General features: G+C 50.7%; 7 protein-coding genes across 7 annotated transcripts; 5 read left to right on the top strand and 2 right to left on the bottom strand.

The window, feature by feature from the left end:
* The first annotated feature begins 421 nt into the window (after positions 1 to 421).
* Positions 422 to 3,000, top strand: BDV59DRAFT_181049 (putative hydrolase). The gene is made up of 8 exons (XM_073690170.1): positions 422 to 849; positions 914 to 1,130; positions 1,185 to 1,369; positions 1,422 to 1,825; positions 1,879 to 2,094; positions 2,145 to 2,285; positions 2,335 to 2,465; positions 2,515 to 3,000. The coding sequence occupies exons 1-8, from the start codon at positions 513 to 515 to the stop codon at positions 2,807 to 2,809; spliced, it is 1,926 nt and encodes a 641-aa protein (XP_073546591.1). The 5' UTR covers positions 422 to 512; the 3' UTR covers positions 2,810 to 3,000.
* A 247-nt stretch (positions 3,001 to 3,247) lies between these two features.
* BDV59DRAFT_203100 (uncharacterized protein) lies at positions 3,248 to 3,826 on the bottom strand (the record flags this gene model as incomplete). The annotated part of the gene is made up of 2 exons (XM_073694203.1): positions 3,248 to 3,304; positions 3,359 to 3,826. 2 exons carry the CDS (start codon positions 3,824 to 3,826, stop codon positions 3,248 to 3,250), a joined length of 525 nt encoding a protein of 174 aa, XP_073546590.1.
* Positions 3,827 to 6,335: 2,509 nt separating this feature from the next.
* BDV59DRAFT_181047 (bZIP transcription factor) lies at positions 6,336 to 7,052 on the top strand. The gene has a single exon (XM_073690169.1). It carries the CDS (start codon positions 6,546 to 6,548, stop codon positions 6,996 to 6,998), a length of 453 nt encoding a protein of 150 aa, XP_073546589.1. The 5' UTR covers positions 6,336 to 6,545; the 3' UTR covers positions 6,999 to 7,052.
* Positions 7,053 to 9,102: 2,050 nt separating this feature from the next.
* Positions 9,103 to 11,149, top strand: BDV59DRAFT_59154 (sugar porter family MFS transporter). Its single transcript, XM_073696710.1, has 4 exons — positions 9,103 to 9,504; positions 9,573 to 9,773; positions 9,830 to 10,215; positions 10,281 to 11,149. The coding sequence occupies exons 1-4, from the start codon at positions 9,203 to 9,205 to the stop codon at positions 11,081 to 11,083; spliced, it is 1,692 nt and encodes a 563-aa protein (XP_073546588.1). The 5' UTR covers positions 9,103 to 9,202; the 3' UTR covers positions 11,084 to 11,149.
* Positions 11,150 to 11,519: 370 nt separating this feature from the next.
* BDV59DRAFT_59153 (DUF3433 domain-containing protein) lies at positions 11,520 to 15,634 on the top strand. The gene is made up of 2 exons (XM_073696709.1): positions 11,520 to 11,805; positions 11,872 to 15,634. The coding sequence occupies exons 1-2, from the start codon at positions 11,754 to 11,756 to the stop codon at positions 15,549 to 15,551; spliced, it is 3,732 nt and encodes a 1,243-aa protein (XP_073546587.1). The 5' UTR covers positions 11,520 to 11,753; the 3' UTR covers positions 15,552 to 15,634.
* A 218-nt stretch (positions 15,635 to 15,852) lies between these two features.
* On the top strand, positions 15,853 to 17,123 carry BDV59DRAFT_203097 (ketopantoate reductase family protein; the record flags this gene model as incomplete). The annotated part of the gene is made up of 6 exons (XM_073694202.1): positions 15,853 to 15,899; positions 15,953 to 16,046; positions 16,093 to 16,147; positions 16,199 to 16,398; positions 16,445 to 16,999; positions 17,097 to 17,123. 6 exons carry the CDS (start codon positions 15,853 to 15,855, stop codon positions 17,121 to 17,123), a joined length of 978 nt encoding a protein of 325 aa, XP_073546586.1.
* On the bottom strand, positions 17,108 to 18,527 carry BDV59DRAFT_59150 (glycosyl hydrolase family 61-domain-containing protein). Its single transcript, XM_073696708.1, has 3 exons — positions 18,254 to 18,527; positions 17,498 to 18,192; positions 17,108 to 17,443 (listed from the first exon to the last, which is right to left on the bottom strand). The coding sequence occupies exons 1-3, from the start codon at positions 18,426 to 18,428 to the stop codon at positions 17,201 to 17,203; spliced, it is 1,113 nt and encodes a 370-aa protein (XP_073546585.1). The 5' UTR covers positions 18,429 to 18,527; the 3' UTR covers positions 17,108 to 17,200.
* Between the last annotated feature and the right edge of the window lie 2,634 nt (positions 18,528 to 21,161).

Below are 21,161 nucleotides of genomic sequence, written 5' to 3'. Positions count from 1 at the left end.
ATGACCGCGGGCCAAATTGGTTGGCGTCTCCACTATATCGATATGGGTGGGACAATGCCATAATCACCCCCGACTATCCATCCCACCCACCCCAGGGGCAGATATCCCTCGCTCCACCACACTAACGTGCCAAGATGCGACGGTCATACACCGGGCAAACAAGTCATCGGTGCTTTGTTCAACAAGAACAATTACTGCGGGGTTAGGGTAGCAACGATAATGAATTGATGGAAGATCTGCAAGGGAACCCGCCAAGGTCATGGTAAAGTGTGCGGAGAGATCATTTGCCTTTGATGGATTCGGACAAGGGTGCGGTTTCGGCCATCAATGGGGCGGTCCTCCCTGCGTCCGGAGAAAAGGGCGTTGAACATACTGTTCGCCCTCGATAAAGGTCCTAGGGGTGGGGGAATATAAATAGGAAGGAATGATAATCTCTGCCCCCCTGCTCTTGAAGGACATGTTCATCCGCTAATTGGCATTTCGACCTGTTTCCCCCATTCCCTCCCACCACGATGTATTTGGGAGGTCTCTGGCTGGCCACCCCCTTGTTGGCAGCTTGTGCTTTAGCTAGCCCCAGACCGGATCAGTATCATCAAAACGGCCCCCGACAATCCACAAAGTATGCCCCAAAGCAGCCACCTTTAACGACACCTTGGACCGACTTGGTCGGCACCGAGCCGTGGCCAGAATATCCTCGCCCCCAGCTCCAGCGGACTGAATGGAAAAATCTGAACGGCATCTGGCAGTATCAGGATGCTGGAAGTTCCGGCGCCGTGAATAGTCCGCCTTTCGGTCAAACGTTGCAACATGAAGTCCTCGTACCTTCCTGTTTGGAAAGTGGACTTTCTGGTAGGATACATTCAGTGCAATTGAATCTGTCTGGAGCCTTGACTAACAAGGAGGACGATTATAGGTATACAAGGCCATGAGACGTATTACTCTTGGTTCAGCACGAAATTCACCGTTCCCGAATCCTGGCAGGGGGGACGAGTGCTATTAAACTTTGCAGCGGTCGATTATGAAGCAACAGTGTTTATTAACGGAAAGCAAGCCGGGTTCCACCGGGGTGGATATTTCCATTTCACTGTCGATGCCACCGATAATGTCTCATTCAGTGCCGAGAATGAACTGTATGCGCTTGAAAGAACCCATCCCATCATCGCCCAGTGACTAATTCAAGTCAGCCTTGTCTTCGTTCACGACCCCACAGACAGTGGTGATGCAGTCATTCCTATCGGCAAGCAACGAATCGTTCCAGAACACATTTTCTATACGCCCTGCAGCGGCATCTGGCAGACTGTTTGGATCGAATCCGCTCCAGCAAACCACGTTTCGCACTTGGATCTCGATGCTAACATGGATGGGGAAGGTGAGTCTTACACAGACAAGTCATATATCGACAAGCTAACCGCATAATGCAGTGACTGTGAACGTCCACAGTAGCTCTGGCTCTGGAACGCCAGTGGTGGTTACCATTTTTGATGGCGAAGACAAAATTGCCTCTTACGAGGGCACATCTGACACGGTTTTCCGCTTCAAGGTACCCGACGTGGACTTGTGGTCACCAGATTCGCCGACCTTGTACAACGTCACTGTGAAAATGGGCAGTGATGAGATCCTCAGTTACACGGGCTTCCGAACGATCTCGAAAGGGGAAGTAGATGGTGTCGTCCGCCCCTTGCTGAATGGCGAGTTTACATTCATGTTTGGCACCCTGGATCAGGGATATTGGCCAGACGGACTATATACTCCGCCCACACGCGAGGCTATGGTATATGACCTGCAGGTGTTGAAGGCCTTGGGCTTTAACATGCTGCGTAAACACGTAGGTGCAGTCAGTATGCGACAGCTGGGAGGATTGCTAATTGTTTGCTACAGATTAAGGTGGAACCCGCCTTGTTCTACCGCGCCTGCGACGAACTGGGCCTCCTGGTCATCCAGGATATGCCATCCATGAGACCATTAGAGTACCGGACGGGTGCCAATGGCCAGAGTGAAACTATTCTGCCGAATGCAGACCAGCAAAAGGAATTCGAGCGCCAGTTGGAACTACTTGTGAGCCAGTTCAAGAGTTTCCCCAGCATTATTACCTGGGTATGCACCTTGCCGTAGGCAACTTTCATTGAAACTAATGGTATTTTCAGATCATCTACAACGAGGGCTGGGGCCAACTTACTAGTGGTCACCCTGAGTTTGGCCTAACAGATCGTGTGAAGCAGCTTGATCCGAACCGTCTTGTTGATGCAACATCCGGCTGGTATGATCATGGTGCCGGTGACTTCAGTGTAAGTTCTTGAGCGGATAATTTGATTGTATCGGTTCTCATCCTCGCAGGATAATCACCATTATGCCAACCCCCAGTGCGGAAGCCCCTTCTACTCTATTGACTCGAGTCCGTACGACCCGAGCCGAATTGGAATTCAGGGCGAGTTCGGTGGTATTGGTACAAATGTCTCGATCGAACAGTAAGCTCCCAGATAATGACATGGTCTTCGACTTACTAACCGGGAGAAGTTTGTGGAACAACCAAAACGCTATCAACACAATTAATCAGACATACGAACTAGATGCCACATTAGATATTTGGAACTATCGCAGCCACATCCTTTTGTCCGAATTGGAAGACCAGATCCGCCGCTTTTCATGCAGCGCGGGTATTTGGACCCAGACGACTGATGTGGAGGGCGAGGTGAACGGTTTGATGACCTACGACCGTCGCCTGAAGAGATTTAATAAAGAGCAATGGAGAGCTGATATCCAGGCTCTCTATGATGCTGCGGCTACGCGAGGTGGCTCATCTTCAGTGTAGACTGTTATACGGTTCCTTCCTGCCTTGCGGTCGCACGCTGACTGGCTTCAAATTTCTATTTTGGAGACGCGACGATTGATTCGTTATACATATAGCTTTGGTAAATACTTATCATGATTTATAGGGGGGCAGTGTCGGGCATAAAAAGAGAGATTTGTACCACTGTTCTAATATACTGTTGTTTAGTTACGATAAACAAGCCTTGGTATTTCATTCTGGTGCACAGAAATCAATAGGTCTAATCTTACTTTAGACCATCCAACCACGTACCCAAGGGCAAAATTTAGATATCAAGCTTTGCAGCGCTCAACCCCATTGAGAGGTATCTTGTAGGTTGAACGATACATCATGAACATTCTTCTGCCATTTGTGAGAGCCCTATCCCTCCTATAAGATACTGGGGACATATATCCACTGATTTCATCTTCACTTAATTGACTACCCCAGAATACTAGAAAGCAGCGCCGAAATAACTTGAGATATCGCAGAGACCAGCTTGACGGAACAGATTAGATTTTGTTACAGACAGTATAGAGAGAAACAACTTACAGGAGCAACGTCATTGATTAAGCCCTTAGTGTTGCTAACAAACTGTGGCGTGAGGAGGTCGTGCGCATTACCCAGGAGATCAGTGACATTAGTGATAAGTGCCGGGGTAGCGAGACCACTAACGCTATCCAGGAGAGTCGGTAGTTGGTCAAGCAAATTTCCAAGAGTGTCGGAGCCCAGCAGGTCGCTCGCCGTACCAATTAGTGACTTGGTCTGGTTCGCTGTGGGTTGGCTCAGAAGTAGTGCGGCATTCGTGACAAGAGTGTTGATGTTATTCAGGCTGTCAGGAGACAATAGGTCTTGGATCGCCCCAAGAGATTGAGTGAGATCTCCCAGTAGACTACTTAAGTCAAGTGCCCGCTCATTAAGCGTATGAAAATCGATAGCATTGGGTTCCGGCTCCGCAGTTGGGACTGCATATGCGGTGATGGGCAGCAAAGCCAGAGGCAGGAATTTGAAGAATTTCATAATTGCAAAGGATGACCTGACAGGTGGCACAATTGACTTAAACCTTTCTTGCTCTGAGAATTTGGCACGGCAAGATGAGATGCCTAGTTCCTCAAGGCGCCCAGGCCTTTTATATTTTCCTTATACATATCATTATCCCATAGTCCATCACATTCTCCGTGTGCTTCAACTGATCAACCGATCCCGTCGGCAAATCACCACGATCCAGCCGCGGGGAATAGCTTTGTATACAATGGTCCTGGAGGGCATAGTGATTCTAGACCAGAATGGTCCCATTGCCTAGACTCATGGTATTGCAGCTCGAGATTGACTCAGGGCTTCTGACTCGGGGCGGACAAAAAAGAGGCATTAGGAGGGCACATGGTTGAGTTCAAAGGGAAGACCTCGGTGTGGCAGCCATCTAGATCTTAATATACCTAGATGATATCCGCCGAGGGATCTAATAATACCCTTGTACTTGATAATCCCCGTATAGACCGGACGGCTGACGACATGTTCATCACGGACAAGCAACTCACAACTCCAGAGTATTGGTCTAAAACCAGCAGCAATTATGAAGCGAAAGGATCATGATGAAGTCACGATTGCAATATTATCGTCCATAGGACGTATGAGATGACATGTTAATCGTAAATCAGAATGTTGCATCAAGATATCTCAATGGAACTTTTGGGCTGCCAAGTTGTGCCTGTGAAATCAGACAACCATCGCCACCCTCGGTCAAGCATAATGGCTTATTATTACACAAAGGATGTTAAGCGAATGGCTGGACCTGCAGCCGACAACACCGAGGTGTTACCCGCATATATTGCCTGATTCATTATTTTCGAGTCAGATGCCTCATTGCACACTCCAGGAGCCATATTTCCCGAGGGTTAAAGTTTTACGCTCATGATCATTACTTCATAGGTGCGCTGGGAGGAAGCCAACGAAGAAATAACATAGGCAGTCAAATTCCTGAGAATCCGGCGCAGCATCCATGCGGCTAGTCATATAAGCCGTGAGTGTCCAGCCTCGGGAGTGCCTGGTCTTGGAATTCAACCGCCATAAGTTGGAACCCTTATTTAGAACACTGCATGTTGTACTAGGATGCGGTTTCTTTCATACGCCGTATTTGCAGCACTGAGCATCTGCAGAGCTTTTGCTGAGGATGCAGTTAGCCTTGATGGTGCATTGCTAAGCAGCCAAGCGTATGTATCTTTCCCGAAGCCTGGTGGATTATGCTAACCTAAATGAAATTTGTGAAGGGAGGCCATTAAGTCGGCGTTCCCTAGTGCCACACCATACACTGCGCCATTCATAACCCCGGGAGGAAACCTGGAACGGCCACCAGCCTCGGTTGCTGCTGCAATAATTACAGGCGTTCCAGCAAGCGTCATCGCACAACTCGCAATTCCGTCCGCTCGCAGTTCAATTCAGTCCGAGTTTAAAGCTGGAAAAACTCCGGCATGGTATCAGGATCTCCCTATAGTGGTGAAAGAATATGTCAGCAATTTGCATTCTCAGGTCGCTGCGGGAGCCGTGAATCTTAGTGCTTCGCCAACTGAAGTGGGCACTGTTGCGAGCGCCGATCGCTCAATAGGAGGACATACCTCGGACAGCAATGACAACGGGGCTGCCGAAATGACTACATCAACTTCATCGGGGCTTGCCCCTCAAGCCACGGCGGAAGTTGCAGGAAGTATTGCAGGCGCACTTGGGATCCTGGGGCTTGCGCTTGTACTGTGAGAAATTATAGGGCCAAAGCTTCCATCTATCCTAGGAGTATAGAATACGGGCCCAGTTGTGTGCTACAGCAGCAGCTCCTATAATGTCCGGTAAAATTGACAGACAATTTAGGTCATACACCTGAATCCATTTGATGCCATCCCGAGCATGTCAACACTTGTACCGCTTCATGGATGCCGAGATGGGTAGACGTAGTTGGTGTAGTGGCATCAAACATGACTGGATAAGTGAATATTATTGGTGAGGCTTATGTGGCTATTGTTGACATATTCCGATAATAATCTCCAGTAGCCGGCTGAAATCGATGGGGATTTGCCAGTGAGAAGCCGGGTGGCTGAGTGGAATGAGAGGTCTTGGACGAGGAGTGCTGAATAAATGCCTAGCGCCAAGATGCGAGACGCCTCATTTTCAAGGATTCCCCTCTGTGTACAAATCGATCATTACATTGGGTTGACACAGGACTATTGTATTGGATGCAGCATCTGAATGTGATAGTCTCTGGCTGTATATTGATTTGATTGTACACCACTGTATGGAAACGACCGTCTACACACGCCGTCGTATTCTATGGGATGTCTGTCATACTGCTGAACTCATGAGGTCTAGACAATCATCAAAGTCAATGCAAAGTCATGAGTAGATCAGTTCAATCCTGTACTGACTCATTTGCCCAAGCGCAATTTATCAGACAGCAGCAATCCAGCGAGGATTGGAGCCTGTCACGCATGGCGAGGAGTCGGGCCTTTTTTTTTTTTTTAAATTAAGATTAATTTAAATTAATGTGTTATGCGGGGAAATGTTCGATCTGAGACGACAGAAGCGAGAAAATCCCCAGATCAGCGGATGAATCGAGGCAAAGGCTCACATGTATGTGCTGGGCCGAGGAAAAGCGGCATCTCAACGAATAGAATGATTGTCGGGGAATTTTAAGGTTGGTGGACAGATCGGAAAGAGATACATCTGGGGTATCCTGGATATCCTGCTTTTAGAGATGAGGAAGGCCCAATTGCCACCAATCAGATGCGAAAATTCATTCGCTGTACATAAAGACCTGATAGTATCAGGGAGATGTTGGGCCGCGCATAAGGCAAAATTCATCCATCCCCCACTCTTCACGATTATGGATATGCCACGAAAATCGCCCATGACCCAAAGGCTTGCTGTAGACCGTGCAGCTAGAAAGAGGGAGCAAGACCGACAAGCACAGCGGATTGCGCGAGAGAAGACGAAGAGACTCATTGCTCACCTAGAGGCTCGGGTCGAGACGTTGACTCAATTCCAGAGTAATGGGAGCGTGAGGACTCTAATAGAAGAGCTCGAAAAAGAGAGACGGGTGAACGAATCCCTCCGCGCGACACTTCAAACCATTGAAAGGGTTGCTAGCGCAAATATCAATCAAAGAAGTAGACACCAGAAACTCCAGAATAGGTGGTTTGTGTGCTAATAATGATGAACTGAACAGTCACAGAGCCTGTGGCATTTCGACAAGAGGATTATAGGAAGGACGCATTAAGGCCGATCGACGAACAAATATGCGGGAAGCAGAGAAGCCCACTATCGCCAGTGCCTTCCGAAGCTAAAAGTGAGGCCCTGTGTCAGTCGGCGAGCATGAATGCGATGTCACCCATACAAGGTTTGCCTAATGCGCCTCGCATATCGTTGCCACATGGCAAAACGTGGGGAGGCCTCGTGAATGGGAGTTTCACCAACCTGCCGCGTTTAGATTTCGCGCATGAGGGCCTGCCAGTTGTTCAACCAGAACTGCAATGTGACTGCTGTAAACCATTGATTTATCTCAATAACTTGTTTGGAAGCTGTTCTCAGACCAGCAGTTCCCTCGCCGAACAACGATGGAGAGACACGGATATCCCGATCAGAGCCATCTTGCATGGATGGGACACTGTATGCCGCTTGTACCCATTGGACAACGTTTGGACAATACTCCGTACTGTAGACGAAGAAATCTGGCGTCGATGCTGTGGTACCGTTGAACGGCTAGCTATTCTTCGAGTCGTCAGTGCTATGCTCCGAGTATGTGGACTTGCTGACTTCCATATGTGCATAGTTAGACCAAGTCTGACTCCTTGTTACATAGTATCGAGCTGATCCGTCCGAATCGAATCAGGCGGTACTGCCAGTGTTCATGCGCATGCGTCCTTCTCAGCTTCGGGTGCTCCATAAGCCTTTAATCGATTTTATCGTTTGGTGGGTTTCATGGAATCTCGTAACCCTCCAGTTACGTGCGGAGACTAAGTAGCCTTAGGCCAGGGCTGCGCGAACGGCTGGTCCTCTTCCCACACCAGCATTGCTCCGACAAGTTCTGGTCGTTATTCTGGACCAGTTTCCGATTTCATTGGCCCTACAATGTCATGGACGCCACCGTCCGACAGTGTCCCTCGGGACTGTACCGATACTCAGGGCTCTTCGACGACCATTTCGTCAACCTTCAATTTTGGTGTATGCAGCCACGGTTTTTCCAGGAGTTCCCGGAGTTGGAGGCAGATGTTCCCGTATCGTCGGAGTTTGATTCGAATTCCCCCGAGTGGAAGAGCGGAGAAAATCCCGGGAAGAGCTCGGGGACCGTGCCTGATGTGGCAGCGTCGTATCTGGATGCAACAGGGGGGTTATTTCTGACAGGGCACCCTTCGGTAGACTGGTCGGATAACCGGAGCCTGTTTTGAAGCATGAAGGATTAGCTTTCACATTGACCGAAAAGCTGAATGATTCCAACACCTGCAAGACGCTTCTTGAGCAAAATGTGGACTGGAAATGGATGCGTCTGGTTCTTTCACTTCTGATTTTTTCTTTCTTTTTTCCTTTTTTTATACAGTTATGCTTACCTTTGTCTCATTCAGCACCACCTGACAGGTGGTGGGATCATGACCTGGAACCGTAACGCCGGCGACGACTTGTTGGCCCGCATAGGGCACCGGCGAGGGGCCAAAGCGCGGGGATCAACGAATCATGAGGTAGATTCGTGATGACAAGAAGGGCACAAGCAACGCCATCGTCGAGGACCATTGGCGGGAGGCGTCGTCCGTGGGGACGATCTTCGGTCAAGAGAAGCCAACCTTCGATAGTCAGCAAACAAGACAGACCCAGAGAAACTGGAGAAAATCCGGGGATGTGGAGGTTCCCCTATCCTTCTCGACATTGTAGTGGAGGACTGAGCCCGCATGTCTGGTGATCGAAAGGCCAATCTCTTCGGCCGCCTTCACGCAGAGGTCCTCTTCTCTTTGTCTTTTCCCTCGTGCCTCCCAGGGGAACCGGACCAGGGCCGGAACAATACAGCCGAGTTGACAAGGATGACGATCCCTAAATCCCTGGTTCTGAGGCGGGCTAATGAATTGCGATCCAATGAGAGAGATGGGGAGGATACCAGCAGACCGATGAGGAGAGCGGAGGTGGATGGAAAAAGACGCGGGGATGCGCTTATTACGCAGAGTTGCAGTGAAGACGTTGGATGGTTGGTGGAGGAGAGAATTATATGAGGAGGTTTACCACCCTCTCACCTGACTTGTTTCCCATACTACGTATTTCTACGTCTACTTCTCTTTCTAATCCCACTGCTATCCCCTCTCCTCCTCATCTTCTCCCTCTGCTTTAAACAATCCCTGATTGTCTCCCGTTTACTCCTCCCCCAACATCATGTTGGTGGGAAACATCTATGTCATCGCCGGCGTTGCCGTCGTCGGCGGTGCGCTCTTTGGTTTTGATATCTCGTCCATGTCAGCTCAGCTGAATGAGAACTCCTACAAATGTTACTTCAATCAAGGTCCCAAGGGTCCTCCCTTCACCAATGATGAGGACTGCTCCGGACCTCATTCTCTCGTTCAGGGTGGTATCACAGCTTCCATGGCTGCTGGTTCCTGGCTGGGTGCTTTGATTTCTGGTCCTCTGAGTGACAGGATTGGTCGAAAGACCTCGATCATGGTCGGCTGTATTGTCTGGTGAGTTTGATATTCTATTGTGAAGTGTAACCGGACTCTGTGTTACTGACCTGGGCCACGCACCACAGGCTCATTGGCTCTATTCTGTGTTGCGCCTCTCAGAATATCGGTATGCTCATCGTGGGACGGATTATCAACGGTATCTCTGTCGGAATTGAATCCGCCCAAGTCCCTGTCTACATCAGTGAACTATCTCCTCCCTCCAAGCGTGGTCGCTTCGTCGGTCTTCAGCAGTGGGCCATCACCTGGGGCATTTTGATCATGTTCTAGTATGTGTAAAGAGGATACTCCCGATACCATCGTCGCAGCGGCTAACCTGCTTCAGTATCTCGTATGGATGCTCTTTCATCGGTGAGCAGAAGGCGTTCACCTACCGCACTGCCTCATTCCGAGTACCATGGGGCTTGCAGATGATCCCTGCTGTCTTCCTCTTCCTGGCTATGATGCTTCTCCCGGAGTCACCCCGTTGGCTAGCCCGGAAGGATCGCTGGGAAGATTGCCATCAGGTCTTGGCGTTGGTGCATGCAAAAGGCGATCTCAACCATCCGTTCGTTGCAATCGAATTGCAGGATATCCGCGATATGTGTGAATTCGAACGCGAGCATCAGAATGTTACCTACCTGGACCTTTTCAAGCCGAGGATGCTCAATCGCACGCTTATCGGGTTGTTCATGCAAATCTGGTCGCAGTTGACTGGCATGAATGTCATGAGTATGTGTACCCTCGGGTTTCTTTCGCATGGCCATGTATAGACTGACGTTATGCCTTTATCTAAGTGTACTACATTACGTACGTATTCTCAATGGCGGGCTACACCGGCAATGCCACCCTCCTGGCCTCCTCCATCCAATATATCATCAACGTCTTCATGACCATTCCGGCCTTGCTTTGGATGGATCGCTGGGGCCGGCGAATGACCATCCTCGTCGGTGCCGCCCTTATGGCCATCCTGATGTACGCGAATGCCGGAATCATGGCCGCCCACGGAGTGGTCGTCCCGGGTGGCATCGGCGGCGTGCCGGAAGAGTCCATGAAGCTCTCGGGCGGTGCAGCGAAGGGCTTAATCGCCTGCACATACCTTTTCGTCGCGAGCTATGCCCCTACCGTAGGACCGGCATCTTGGACTTACCCTCCTGAGCTCTATCCCCTGCGTCTACGTGGCAAAGGTGTGGCAATGTCCACCTCCGGCAACTGGGCGTTCAACACCGCACTGGGGCTTTTTACCCCAGTCGCATTTGAGAACATTATGTGGAAGACCTATATCATCTTCGGGGTGTTCAACACTGTGTTCTTCATCCATGTGTTTTTCATTTTCCCAGAGACTGCGGGTAAGACGCTTGAGGAAACCGAAGCAATGTTTGAGGACCCGCAGGGCATCAAGTACTTAGGAACGCCAGCCTGGAAGACTCGCGTAAGGACATCCGAAATCACGCGCCTCGAACACGGCGATGTGGAATCAAAGCAGATTCCTCATGTCTCAGCTCCAGCCGCAGCTGCCCACACCGGAGACAACGGGGTAACCGGAGAGTCGGCGGAAGGTTCCAAGGCTACCGAGCAGCAAGTCGAGAAGATGCAGTGAAGATGATACGACGCGTACGGAATGTGAAATTGCATGGGAGGCAGATGAACTGTGACGCTGATCGAGTGGATCGACTATGGTGGTGTCTCTACCGTAATAATGGAAGATTTAGTTAACTAGTTAGTTACTCTTGAGCAAGCTTTGATAAGCAATTTCCTGAAGGAGCAGAGATTCTAGGCCCACCTTCCATAACTGGAGAAGTCGCAACAGGGACAGTCCCAATGAAGACAAGCGGCATCCAAGAGTAGACTAGTCTCATCCACCGCCGCCAATCAACGCTCGATGACCCTGATGAGAACCCTGGTACTGGGAGTTTGATTCGTGGTCGCGAGGGAAAGCGGGCCGCAGCCACCAATTAGGCCGCCGCCCCGGCGACTCCGTGGCTTTTTTCCCCTCCGCGCGGAAATCCAGCAATGATTGACCAACGTCGATCATCATCCCATCTCTCTCTCCCTCTGTCTATCTCTCTGGTTCTCTCCCGTTCATCGAGTTTTCATCTGTGGACCTCTCTTCCCTTTTGTCCTTCTTTCTCCCCGTCATGCGACATTCCCTTGGGCTACCTCCCCCCCATTCTTGGAGATGACCATGTTCGGTGTTGTTTCTCTCGCCCTTTCGCATCCTTTGTGCCGCTGAATGTACCCCGTGTTCGACCAATGCCCCTGCGGCGGTCATGCTGGGGAATCTGGACAAGAAGCTCTTGGGGCTCTGGTTGTACGCCGCCGGTATGTCTCCGTTCTTCATGGCTTTAGCACCCTCCTGATACTGACATTGGGCTCGCGCATCGCCAGAACGATTCCTCCCTCGTCAACATGGCCCCGTGCCCCGTCCCCAAGGATGGCGTCCCTTCGCGCTACGTCCTTTCTACCTTTCGTTCATCGCTGGTGCCATGATCCTGTTGCTGGTCACCATAGAAGCCCTACGTCGTTACACCGAGGAAAATGACGGTCTCGTCTTCTTCCAGGACACCGAGTCCGTCAGCGGCTCCGTATCCTTCGCGTACAACTACGTCCCCATCATCGTCGCTCTTGTTCTAGTCACCCTATGGTCCTTCATCGATTTTGACGTTCTCCGTCTCGAGCCCTACTTCCAACTCGCCCGTCGAGATGGAGTCCCCGCATCCGTGCTCTTCATCAACTATAATTTTGGCCAGACCTTCATCACTCCGCTGACCTCCGCCAAGCGAGGTCATTGGGTCGTTCTCCTTGTCTCCGTGCTTACCGTGCTGATACGCATTTTCCTCCCCGCTTTGCAGAGTACCCTATTCGAACTACGTGAGGTGAACGTTGTGACCAACGAAACGATGAAAACCTGGCCTGAGCTAGTTGATCTTTCCACCCAAGCGCGCTGGATTGCCGCCGAGGAACGCGACGGATTTGATTCGGTGAATTCGGTCTTTTCGCCCGCAGGCGATCTTCGTCGGTCTCGTTCCAGTCACTACGCTGTCGCCCCGGTCGAAATTCCGATGGATGATCTTCGAGAAAGCACGGTCTGGACGGTCAATCAGACCATTTACTGGCCCCAACTCGCCTGCCACAATCTGTTAACAGACGAAGATGTGCCTGTATCCATTAACACCACCGACCCTGAGCATCCTTTGGTGGCATGGAACGTGACTGGCGTACAACTCGATGATGCCAACCACGGCTGTTTATTGGATTTCGAATATGAGAGCATACTGTTCCCCGCAACCGATTTCCTTCAGGTTCGCTACTGGGAGCCTGTGCGGTCGGACGAAGTCTCTACCCCGGACGAAGGTAGCCGGGCCTTCACTGCCCGTGGCTGTAGACCTTACGACATCTACGGTGTTCTCATCTCACTGAACGCAACGGCGCACAACGCCCCCGCAATCACGGCTTTGGGGCCAGAGTCCACCTCGGTGGCCACCATGTTTGCCTGCACGCTAGATTATTACAAGGCCCTCGCCGAAGTTTCCATGCATGCAAACAGCTCTATCACCTCGATCAACGTGACCTCGTCCACCGCTACCAGCCTAACAGCGGACCAGTTCAACATTCCCGAGTTCCAGGGTCTGTTGTCCCACCGAGCCCCGTACACGAGTGATCTCCTCTTCATTGAATACAACGATACCGCAAGAGATCGCACTGTCACTGAACTCCCCGTAATCAGTCAGTATTTGGGGGATCTGGAGCCTGTGTTGGTGCTGGACACCTCCACGGTCATGGGTAACGATGAGTTTCAGTCCAAGGTGACCAGGGGCGTCAGGCAGAGTTTTGTCCTCACCATGGGTCGGCTGTTTAACCCCGATGTCCCCCCAGCTGTTGTTCCTGCGTGGCGGCTCACTAACCAAGTTACCATCACTGTTGTCGCCTTCGCCGCCATGTGGACCGAAATTATCCTTGTGATGGGTATCTGTCTGGTAGTCGCCATGTTCTACTTCTACCACACCCGTCCCAATATCCTGCAAAGTGATCCGGGCTCCATTGGTGCAATGTGTAGCATGGTCACTGATCTCTTTGGACCGTCCAACATCCTCGCCGACCCGAACTCTGACCTTGACCAGTATTCTACCCGGCGATTGCGGTTGCTCCTTCGAAATTCTCGCCTGTATTGGACTGAGGGCCCGCTAGGCAGACGGGTGGAAATCGTCAGCACAGATGGCTCCCCGCCGAACTTTACAGACCGGCTGCGCAATCGTGTTGATCCACGGCCCCATTTCCTCGTCATCCCCATATTTATCATTGAATTCCTCCTCCTCGCCGCGGTGATTGTCATCATGTCTTTTATAATCGCCTCTTTGGCCCACGAGGGTAACTTCCAACACTTGACCCAGTCCGATTCTAGTTTCTTCCAGGTTGTTTTGTCCTTCCTACCATCAGTCGTGGCGTCGGCGGTGGGCTCCCTATGTAACTCCATCCACCGGAACGTCAGCATCTTGGAGCCGTGGGTTCACCTTCAAAGAGGCATGGCTCCAGCAAGGACCTCCCTCTCCATGAACTACTCCGCTCAGACACCTTGGGCGATATTCATCAAGACCGTCCGGGACCGTCACGTCCTACTCGGACTAGTCTCGATCGCCTGTATGGCAAATACGGTGCTGACCGTTGTGGCCGGTGGCTTGTTTACGCAGCAGCTCACGACATCCTACGTGCAGGCTGACTCTGTCCTCACCAACTTCAGTAATTCGATTTTCAAGCAAACTGACTTCGCGGCCGACTTCACCGAGTATGACCTCATTCAAACTAGCATCACCAGTGGCGTATCGATGCTCCCGTGGACTATTTCCAACCAGTCGTTCGTGCCCTTGAAAATTAACGATCCCGACCCAGATGTCACCTATGGTGCTCGTACCCTAGGAATTGGGGCCGACCTCGACTGCCGACAGTTAGACATCGCAACAAACCTTGAGGTCGATCATGCGACCGGAGCAATATATTGGCAGTACAACCCCTCGCAAAATTCCAGCCGGGTCTGCCGTGTCAATATGCCAACAATCAAACAGAGTCAAGGTGGAATTTCCCTCTCTATCCACTTTCTTTCCCCAGACGCCATCCAGGAAATTGACGAGTGTCAAACCTCGACTGTCATGGTGGTTGGCCGGTGGAATTACACGGCTGACAGCCCTGTCACGGACGCGAATACTGTTGCGCTGCACTGTGAACCTCGCGTCCGACTGGACCACTTCTCCATATTTTTTGACCAGCGAGGCCAGATCCAATCATATGACCCAGTTCCCAGTGGCTCCATCGAGTCCGGCGCCATGTATGAGAATGCAACAGTCAGTCTGGGTCAATTCAATAAGGTCTTTGCCGCCATCCCCCAAAGCTTTATGAGCGAGACGAGACAGAACGGCACATATGTATCCTCTTACGACTGGGCCGGTTTCCTAGTTGCTAGGCTTTACAAACAACGAGAAGATGCCATCAGCCCGCTAGATCCCGCTACCCTCATGGACATGTCCCAGATCGTCTACCAGTGGGTCTACAGCACCTACTTCTCCCTCTGGCGGAGCATCTACCTGGAGCCGTTGGACAACCCATATACTGCCCCAAATGCTACTGCTGTTAATCGGACCTGGGCGATGGTCCCCTCCGTGCCATCTTTGGCCATTGCATTCGTCATAATCGCCCTCGACACGCTGGTCGTGCTCATAGTTTTCGGAACCCGACGCGGCCGGTTCGAGGGTCCACGTATCCCGCGATCAATCGGTGCCGTGATGCCTTGGATTGCCAATAGTCGGATGCTGAATGATTTCCGGGGGACTTACTCCTGGACGAGTATACAGCGCCGCATCCACCTCAACCGACTGAACAAGCGTTATGGCTTTCGCATGTTCCCAGGGGTTGATGGCCGGTGGCGCTACGCGGTGGAGGAAGAACCCCTCGTAGAGGATGTCAAGCCCCCGACGAGCCCGGTGCCGTCGGTTGATCCGACCAAGCCGCCGGATGAGATTGAACTTCAGGTGGTTGAGGGGACCCAGAGTCCGCCTCCTGACCACCGTAATGAATGATGTGACATGAAACAGTTTTGGTTGTATTATAGACTGGTGTTATTTGGTGGTTTAGGATCTGTATATATAGCTGCTACACGAAGAAATGCACTCTGAGATAACAATCCTCCTTCATCTACGGCTTTTCGTTATATTCGTACGGTTTTGATTATTCGGATTTGTGGGCGGAGGGGTCTTGTCATCCTCAGGGCGTGCGGGTGTGCTTATTGCCACTACCCAATAACCCGCTCCGCCCCGCCGGAGCAAAAATATATAGCCGACAAGACATCCAGAAGCTAACAATTGTCAGCAACTCTCAATCATGGTTGAAGAAGCACCAATTGACGTACTCCTCTTCGGATTGGGAGCGTAAGTCCCCAGCCTAACCTTTCTGATCGTGGGCCTTGCTAACCTTGCTGTAGAATCGGCTCTTTCTATGCCTTTGTTCTCCAGCGCTGCCCTCGTGTCCGACTGACGGTAGTGGCTCGGTCTAACTACGAGGCCGTGAAGTCTAACGTACTACATGAATGACCAGAATCCGGCAGGGGGCTGACTACCGCAGGGCGTTTTCATTGATAGTGCCAACCATGGCGAACATCGCTTCCATCCGCACCAAGGTATTTATTCACTCCAACATATTTTGATCAAGTTATATCTGACTCTTGTAGTCATCCGATTGCCCAGCGAGGCGTCAAAGACCTTCGACTACGTGGTGTGCGCGCACAAAGCCATCGATATGGAGGACGCAGTGGCCAAACTGGCTCCCACCGTTGGTGCCAGCTCAACGATAGTCATCGTCCAGAACGGCGTCGGAAATGAAGACCCATTCCGTCGCGCGTTCCCGACCTGCTCCATTATTAGTTGTGTAGTAAGTTTCCACAAGTCTATCGTTTTCGATGAATCTAATAAACCAGGCATGGGTCGGCGCTAGCCAGCCCAGCCCCGGAGTTGTTCAACACACGGTTTCAGAACATACAGAACTAGGTCTCTTCCCAAATCCCGGCTTAGATGCGGGGCTGGAGCGCAACCGCATGGGAATGTTCGCGTCCTTACTTGAACAAGGGGAAACAAGCTTTCACATAGTCGATGATATCCAGCGTCGTAAATGGGAGAAGGTAGTATGGAATTGTGCTTGGAATGCCACAACGGCGTTAACCTCAATGGACACCCATGCGTGGTTATCATCGTCTACGGATGCCGAATCGTGGACACGTCGCTTAATGCTCGAAGTGATCGCCGCTGGAAAGGCCTGTGGTGTGCCGCTGGAGGACGACTTGGTGGACAAATTGATGGAAAAGATCCATTCCCTACCGCCGGTCCAGACGAGCATGCAAGTCGACCGAGCTAGTAACCGACCCATGGAGATCGAGGTTATCCTTGGGTATCCTCTGCGGAAGGCCCGTGAGTTTGGGGTACAAACACCATTGCTAGAGACCCTCTACCTTCTCCTTCGTGCAATTGATGGAAAAGTACGTCAGAAATGAAAAAAAGATGAGGATTTAGAGATAATACTGCCATACACTAGAATAGACCAGCTATATGCTATCCCAATATCACCCTCACTAGGGAGGGTCCAAGAAGCGGATCAAGTGAGCTGCAACGAAGCTATGTACTGCGCTATCCGTTACTAAACATGGCCATCATAAATCGTCAACATGTACAAAAAACATTCATTGTGCACGCCTCCACCTCAAGGTCCTCTTCGTGACAGTGAATACATCTGTAGACCCATCGATTTTCTTCAGAGCAGGAGTCAGATCCTTGCCTTGGTTCGGTGGACCGTTGAACTCGCCATTGTTGCATGCGTCGTCAATAGCCGTGCACTTATCCTGCCAGATCTGACACACGGAATTGCCGGTGGGCAGCGCTGTGTTCCAGCAAACGTCGCTTTGCTCCCAGCAATTCTCAGAAGACTAAACTGTTAGCCTACGCGGCCATAACCACACGTATCCCAAGGGAATACTCACAGTCCAACAACCATCCTCAGTATCGTATGCGGGTACCTCGAAGCCACACCAATTGTCCCGGACTAGAATACACCCGTCTGGCTTCAGGCCGTCCTGTTGGACTGACTGAGTACTCGCGACGTTAGTCTTGGCTATCATCGCGGTATTGGCCTGGTACACGGGAGGTCCGAACATGGGATACGGCAGCTGCAAAGGTTGATCGTAAATATTGAAGGTCAAACCAGGAATTCCGATATGATAGGTATCCTCGCCGATGGAAACAGTAGACGGCTGCGCGGCACCATCGCTCTGGACAAACAGCTGAGCACACCCAACATAGAATTGGGGATCGGGAGGCACAGCATCAGCATTGTGAAGGGCCAGCAGCTCAGGTCGGACAAGGTAGTAACCCGCAGAAATATCAGCAGGGATATGCACAGACAGGAAGCCGTTATTGTCGATGAGTTTCTCCGTGCACCACTTTTGAGCGGCGGAGTCGTAGCCTAGGTGCCAGATTTTGAACCACCCGTCGCCAGCGGCGTTGTTGTCTGCGGTTGCATCATCCACTTTCTTCATGTACACGGCACAGGGACCCTTGTGACTAATGTCGATGGATCCTGGCTCAGTAGCATCGGGATACTCGCGGAACTCGAAGGTGAGAAGGGAGGATGCCTTTGCAGGACATGCACGAGAAACAGCCTTTTCGCCATCATAGCCTAGCACATGTCTGTCAGGGGTGATTGGATGGGCAGATGGGAATGTACTAGAGGTACTCACCACAGGCAATATCCCTGCTGGTCAAGGGCGAAATGGGGTCGCTGGCAGTTTCAGCGTTGCGATTCATGCGGACACACACTCCATCTCCCTGGTTCACACCATCAACGTAGAGGGTAGTAAAAGTGGTATGGCAGAATACCACGGAGATGAAAAAGAAAAGCAGTAGTCTGAACATTCTCCTTGTTACTTTCGTTGGAATGAGAGCAATGGCAATAACAACTAGAGAGATGAAGCGGTGGAAAAAGAAGGGAAAAGGCTAAAGGAACGACTATGGAGAGGGAACAATTTATAGGGATTGACTATATTGTGAAGAAAAGAGAGCAAAGAATGAGAGAATTTCGTATACTGCTGGTGCGTGTGAATCCATCAGTATATGTATTCCCCGTTTCCTAACTGTAAAGCAGATGAAAACCGCCACCCAATGATGGCTGCTGTATGGCAGATTAAACAGCGCTTACCCACGCATTCAGCGCTCAGATCAGACCAACCGTGGCATTGTTCCAATGCGGATGAGATCCTGTGGCGTAAAACTTCCGAACAGGTCATGCTTGGCAGTTTCATGCCACAGGGTCCTGGTGGAAATAGCATCAACTGGAAAATTTCACTCAGCTAGAGGATTGTTGTAGGGGAATACCCTTTTTGCTGGTAAGCATGCTTTACATACCTAGCCTGGGAACTAGCTTTTTTCTGGTTCACATTGACACTATTTTTCTAATGGGATAGCACGGTATTCTTGGATTTGTTGCCATGGTAGAGAAAGTAACTCCACTTGTTCATTGCAATGTTCAATGGTCCCTATACGACATATGATGACAGCCGCTGATAAAATTACCCATGGTGAGAGAACTATGAGCGCCAGGGACGATAGCCAGGCCGTTTTGCCCAGCCCAGCGGGCGCTCCAGTGCTTGTGGTCAGCTTCTCTGCCTGCCTCTCCGTTGGGCGCTGTGTGGGTCGCTCTAGCTTAGGAAATCCAAACCATCCAGGTGTCAATCACCAACCGCCGCTCAATACCATTATCCCGAATCCTCACTGAGACTATCTCCTGATTCGAATCTTATGCACAACCCTCTTGGAGGTCCGATAAGGAAATTCCCCATCTTAGGGTGTCATCTAGAACCTCTGTTGATTTCGATAATCCCTGTCTGTCACGGAACAGGCTCAACCGCCCCATCAGCACCGGGTCATCGGACGGTGGGCGGGTGACGTTCATGATCCCCTCCGCCAAAGAGTGCGCCGTACAAGCCGACGCTTCCATCCGTCGTGATTCCAAAAGACGAAGATTATCCTTGTCGGTATGGTCACCATCGTCATAGGTGCTGGCATCCGCCTCAATGGCCGCCGCCCCTTTCTGTGTCGTTCCCCTCTTAGTGCGGACCCGGGTTCTACTCCAATGAGGTCTCGGAGTCATCTCGTATAGTGCGGCGTGCACCTTAACCTTCTAATCTTGACTATTGCAGAGACGTCCAATAAAGCTCAGCCGGTAGGACGATGATCGACTCGACATGGCATTCTCTGAGTGATTCTTGATGATTCTCTGTGTTAAGTCCCGCCTTAGCGAACGAACATTCTCTGAATCAACTCACGTACGCGCTCCCATTCCTCGATAGTAGTATAAGAGGTAAACGTCACCTACAGGGATTTTAATATTTATTTTATTTTTATTAGCGCGGTATCGGTGGCATGGATGGCCCCGCGGTTTCCCAAGCACCTCAGCTAGCGGCCGGAGACGTCTACGAACGACTGGCTTCCCTCCTGGACGCACCATAGTCACAATAATCACCCACTCTCCGGAAGAAATGCAGATAATAGCGAAACGAGACGTTGCTACAATGACCGAAAGATTCGTCCGTGTGAATGAGAGACCGGATTAGAAAAGGAGTAGGTTACCAAACGGGGAACCGGGTGGGATTGGAAGGAGGAAGAGGCGACAGGACGGTAAACAGAATGTCGTGGTGAAATAACACCACCCAGTGAATTGAGGGAGACATAATTCTAATTTACATTGTTCCCTCATGTCGAGACTGTTGCGAAACTCCAAAAACAAGAAGAGTGAGCTGTTGTCAGATTATGCGCCCTTAGTTCGGATAGAACAGGGCGGGAAGGGATATGTTGGATACCTGCGAGTTTCTCTAGATCCAAATAGAGCGAAGGGGAAAGAAAAGATTTAGTCTACAGTGTTGAACATTCAGTATAAATCCGAGAAGTCCAAGTACCGGCGTCAGTCATTTTCTAACTTCAAAAGTTTAGCTAGGAACTCGACCGCAGGTAAGTAGTCATAGGAGCGACCACCACGGACAAACTTGGGTCGTAGAGATGGCGTAATGATCTAACTTTTCATATCTCGCTCGGGTAGATCTTGGTTGACGATTCCGGATCATCATCGCGAAGGGCCGTATTACCAGATATGGAATAGATGGCCTCATTTTTGAGACCCTCGGTCTTAACTTGCTACTTAGGGCTGGACCTCTCTGAGTACCGCGTGAGAAAAGAGAAAAATAAATTATGATCACTCTACTTGTCTACTGCGTAGAGAGCCTATAAGGTGTAGCGTTGCATATCACATGCGTGAAAATTTCGGGTCTTGTTTGAAACGGTCTCACCCTGAGACAATCACCTAGGCATAATCGGCATTTTGGTGTCTATATGTCCACATCGTATGTAGTTGGGCTTTCAGCCGATTTCGGTATTCAAGCTTCGGCATTCGGGCCCTTTGACCACCACATTGCACAACGACGTGTTTATAGCGATAAAGCAGAAAAAACGGATGGGCCAAAAAAGGCATTTGAACAGGGTGCTATGTATACACGACATCGGCCTAAATAATGAATATCCGACTCGATGTATATGACCCGTTCGATGGCCCTGTGAGCCTCGGTGCAGCTGAAACACCAAAACCGTGTCTCACCA

This window comes from Aspergillus ambiguus, assembly GCF_047715705.1.
Source record: "Aspergillus ambiguus strain CBS 117.58 unplaced genomic scaffold BDV59scaffold_22, whole genome shotgun sequence".
Taxonomy (NCBI): domain Eukaryota; kingdom Fungi; phylum Ascomycota; class Eurotiomycetes; order Eurotiales; family Aspergillaceae; genus Aspergillus; species Aspergillus ambiguus.
The sequence above is the reverse complement of the archived record's forward strand: the minus strand, read 5'-3'. Positions and strand labels throughout refer to the sequence as shown.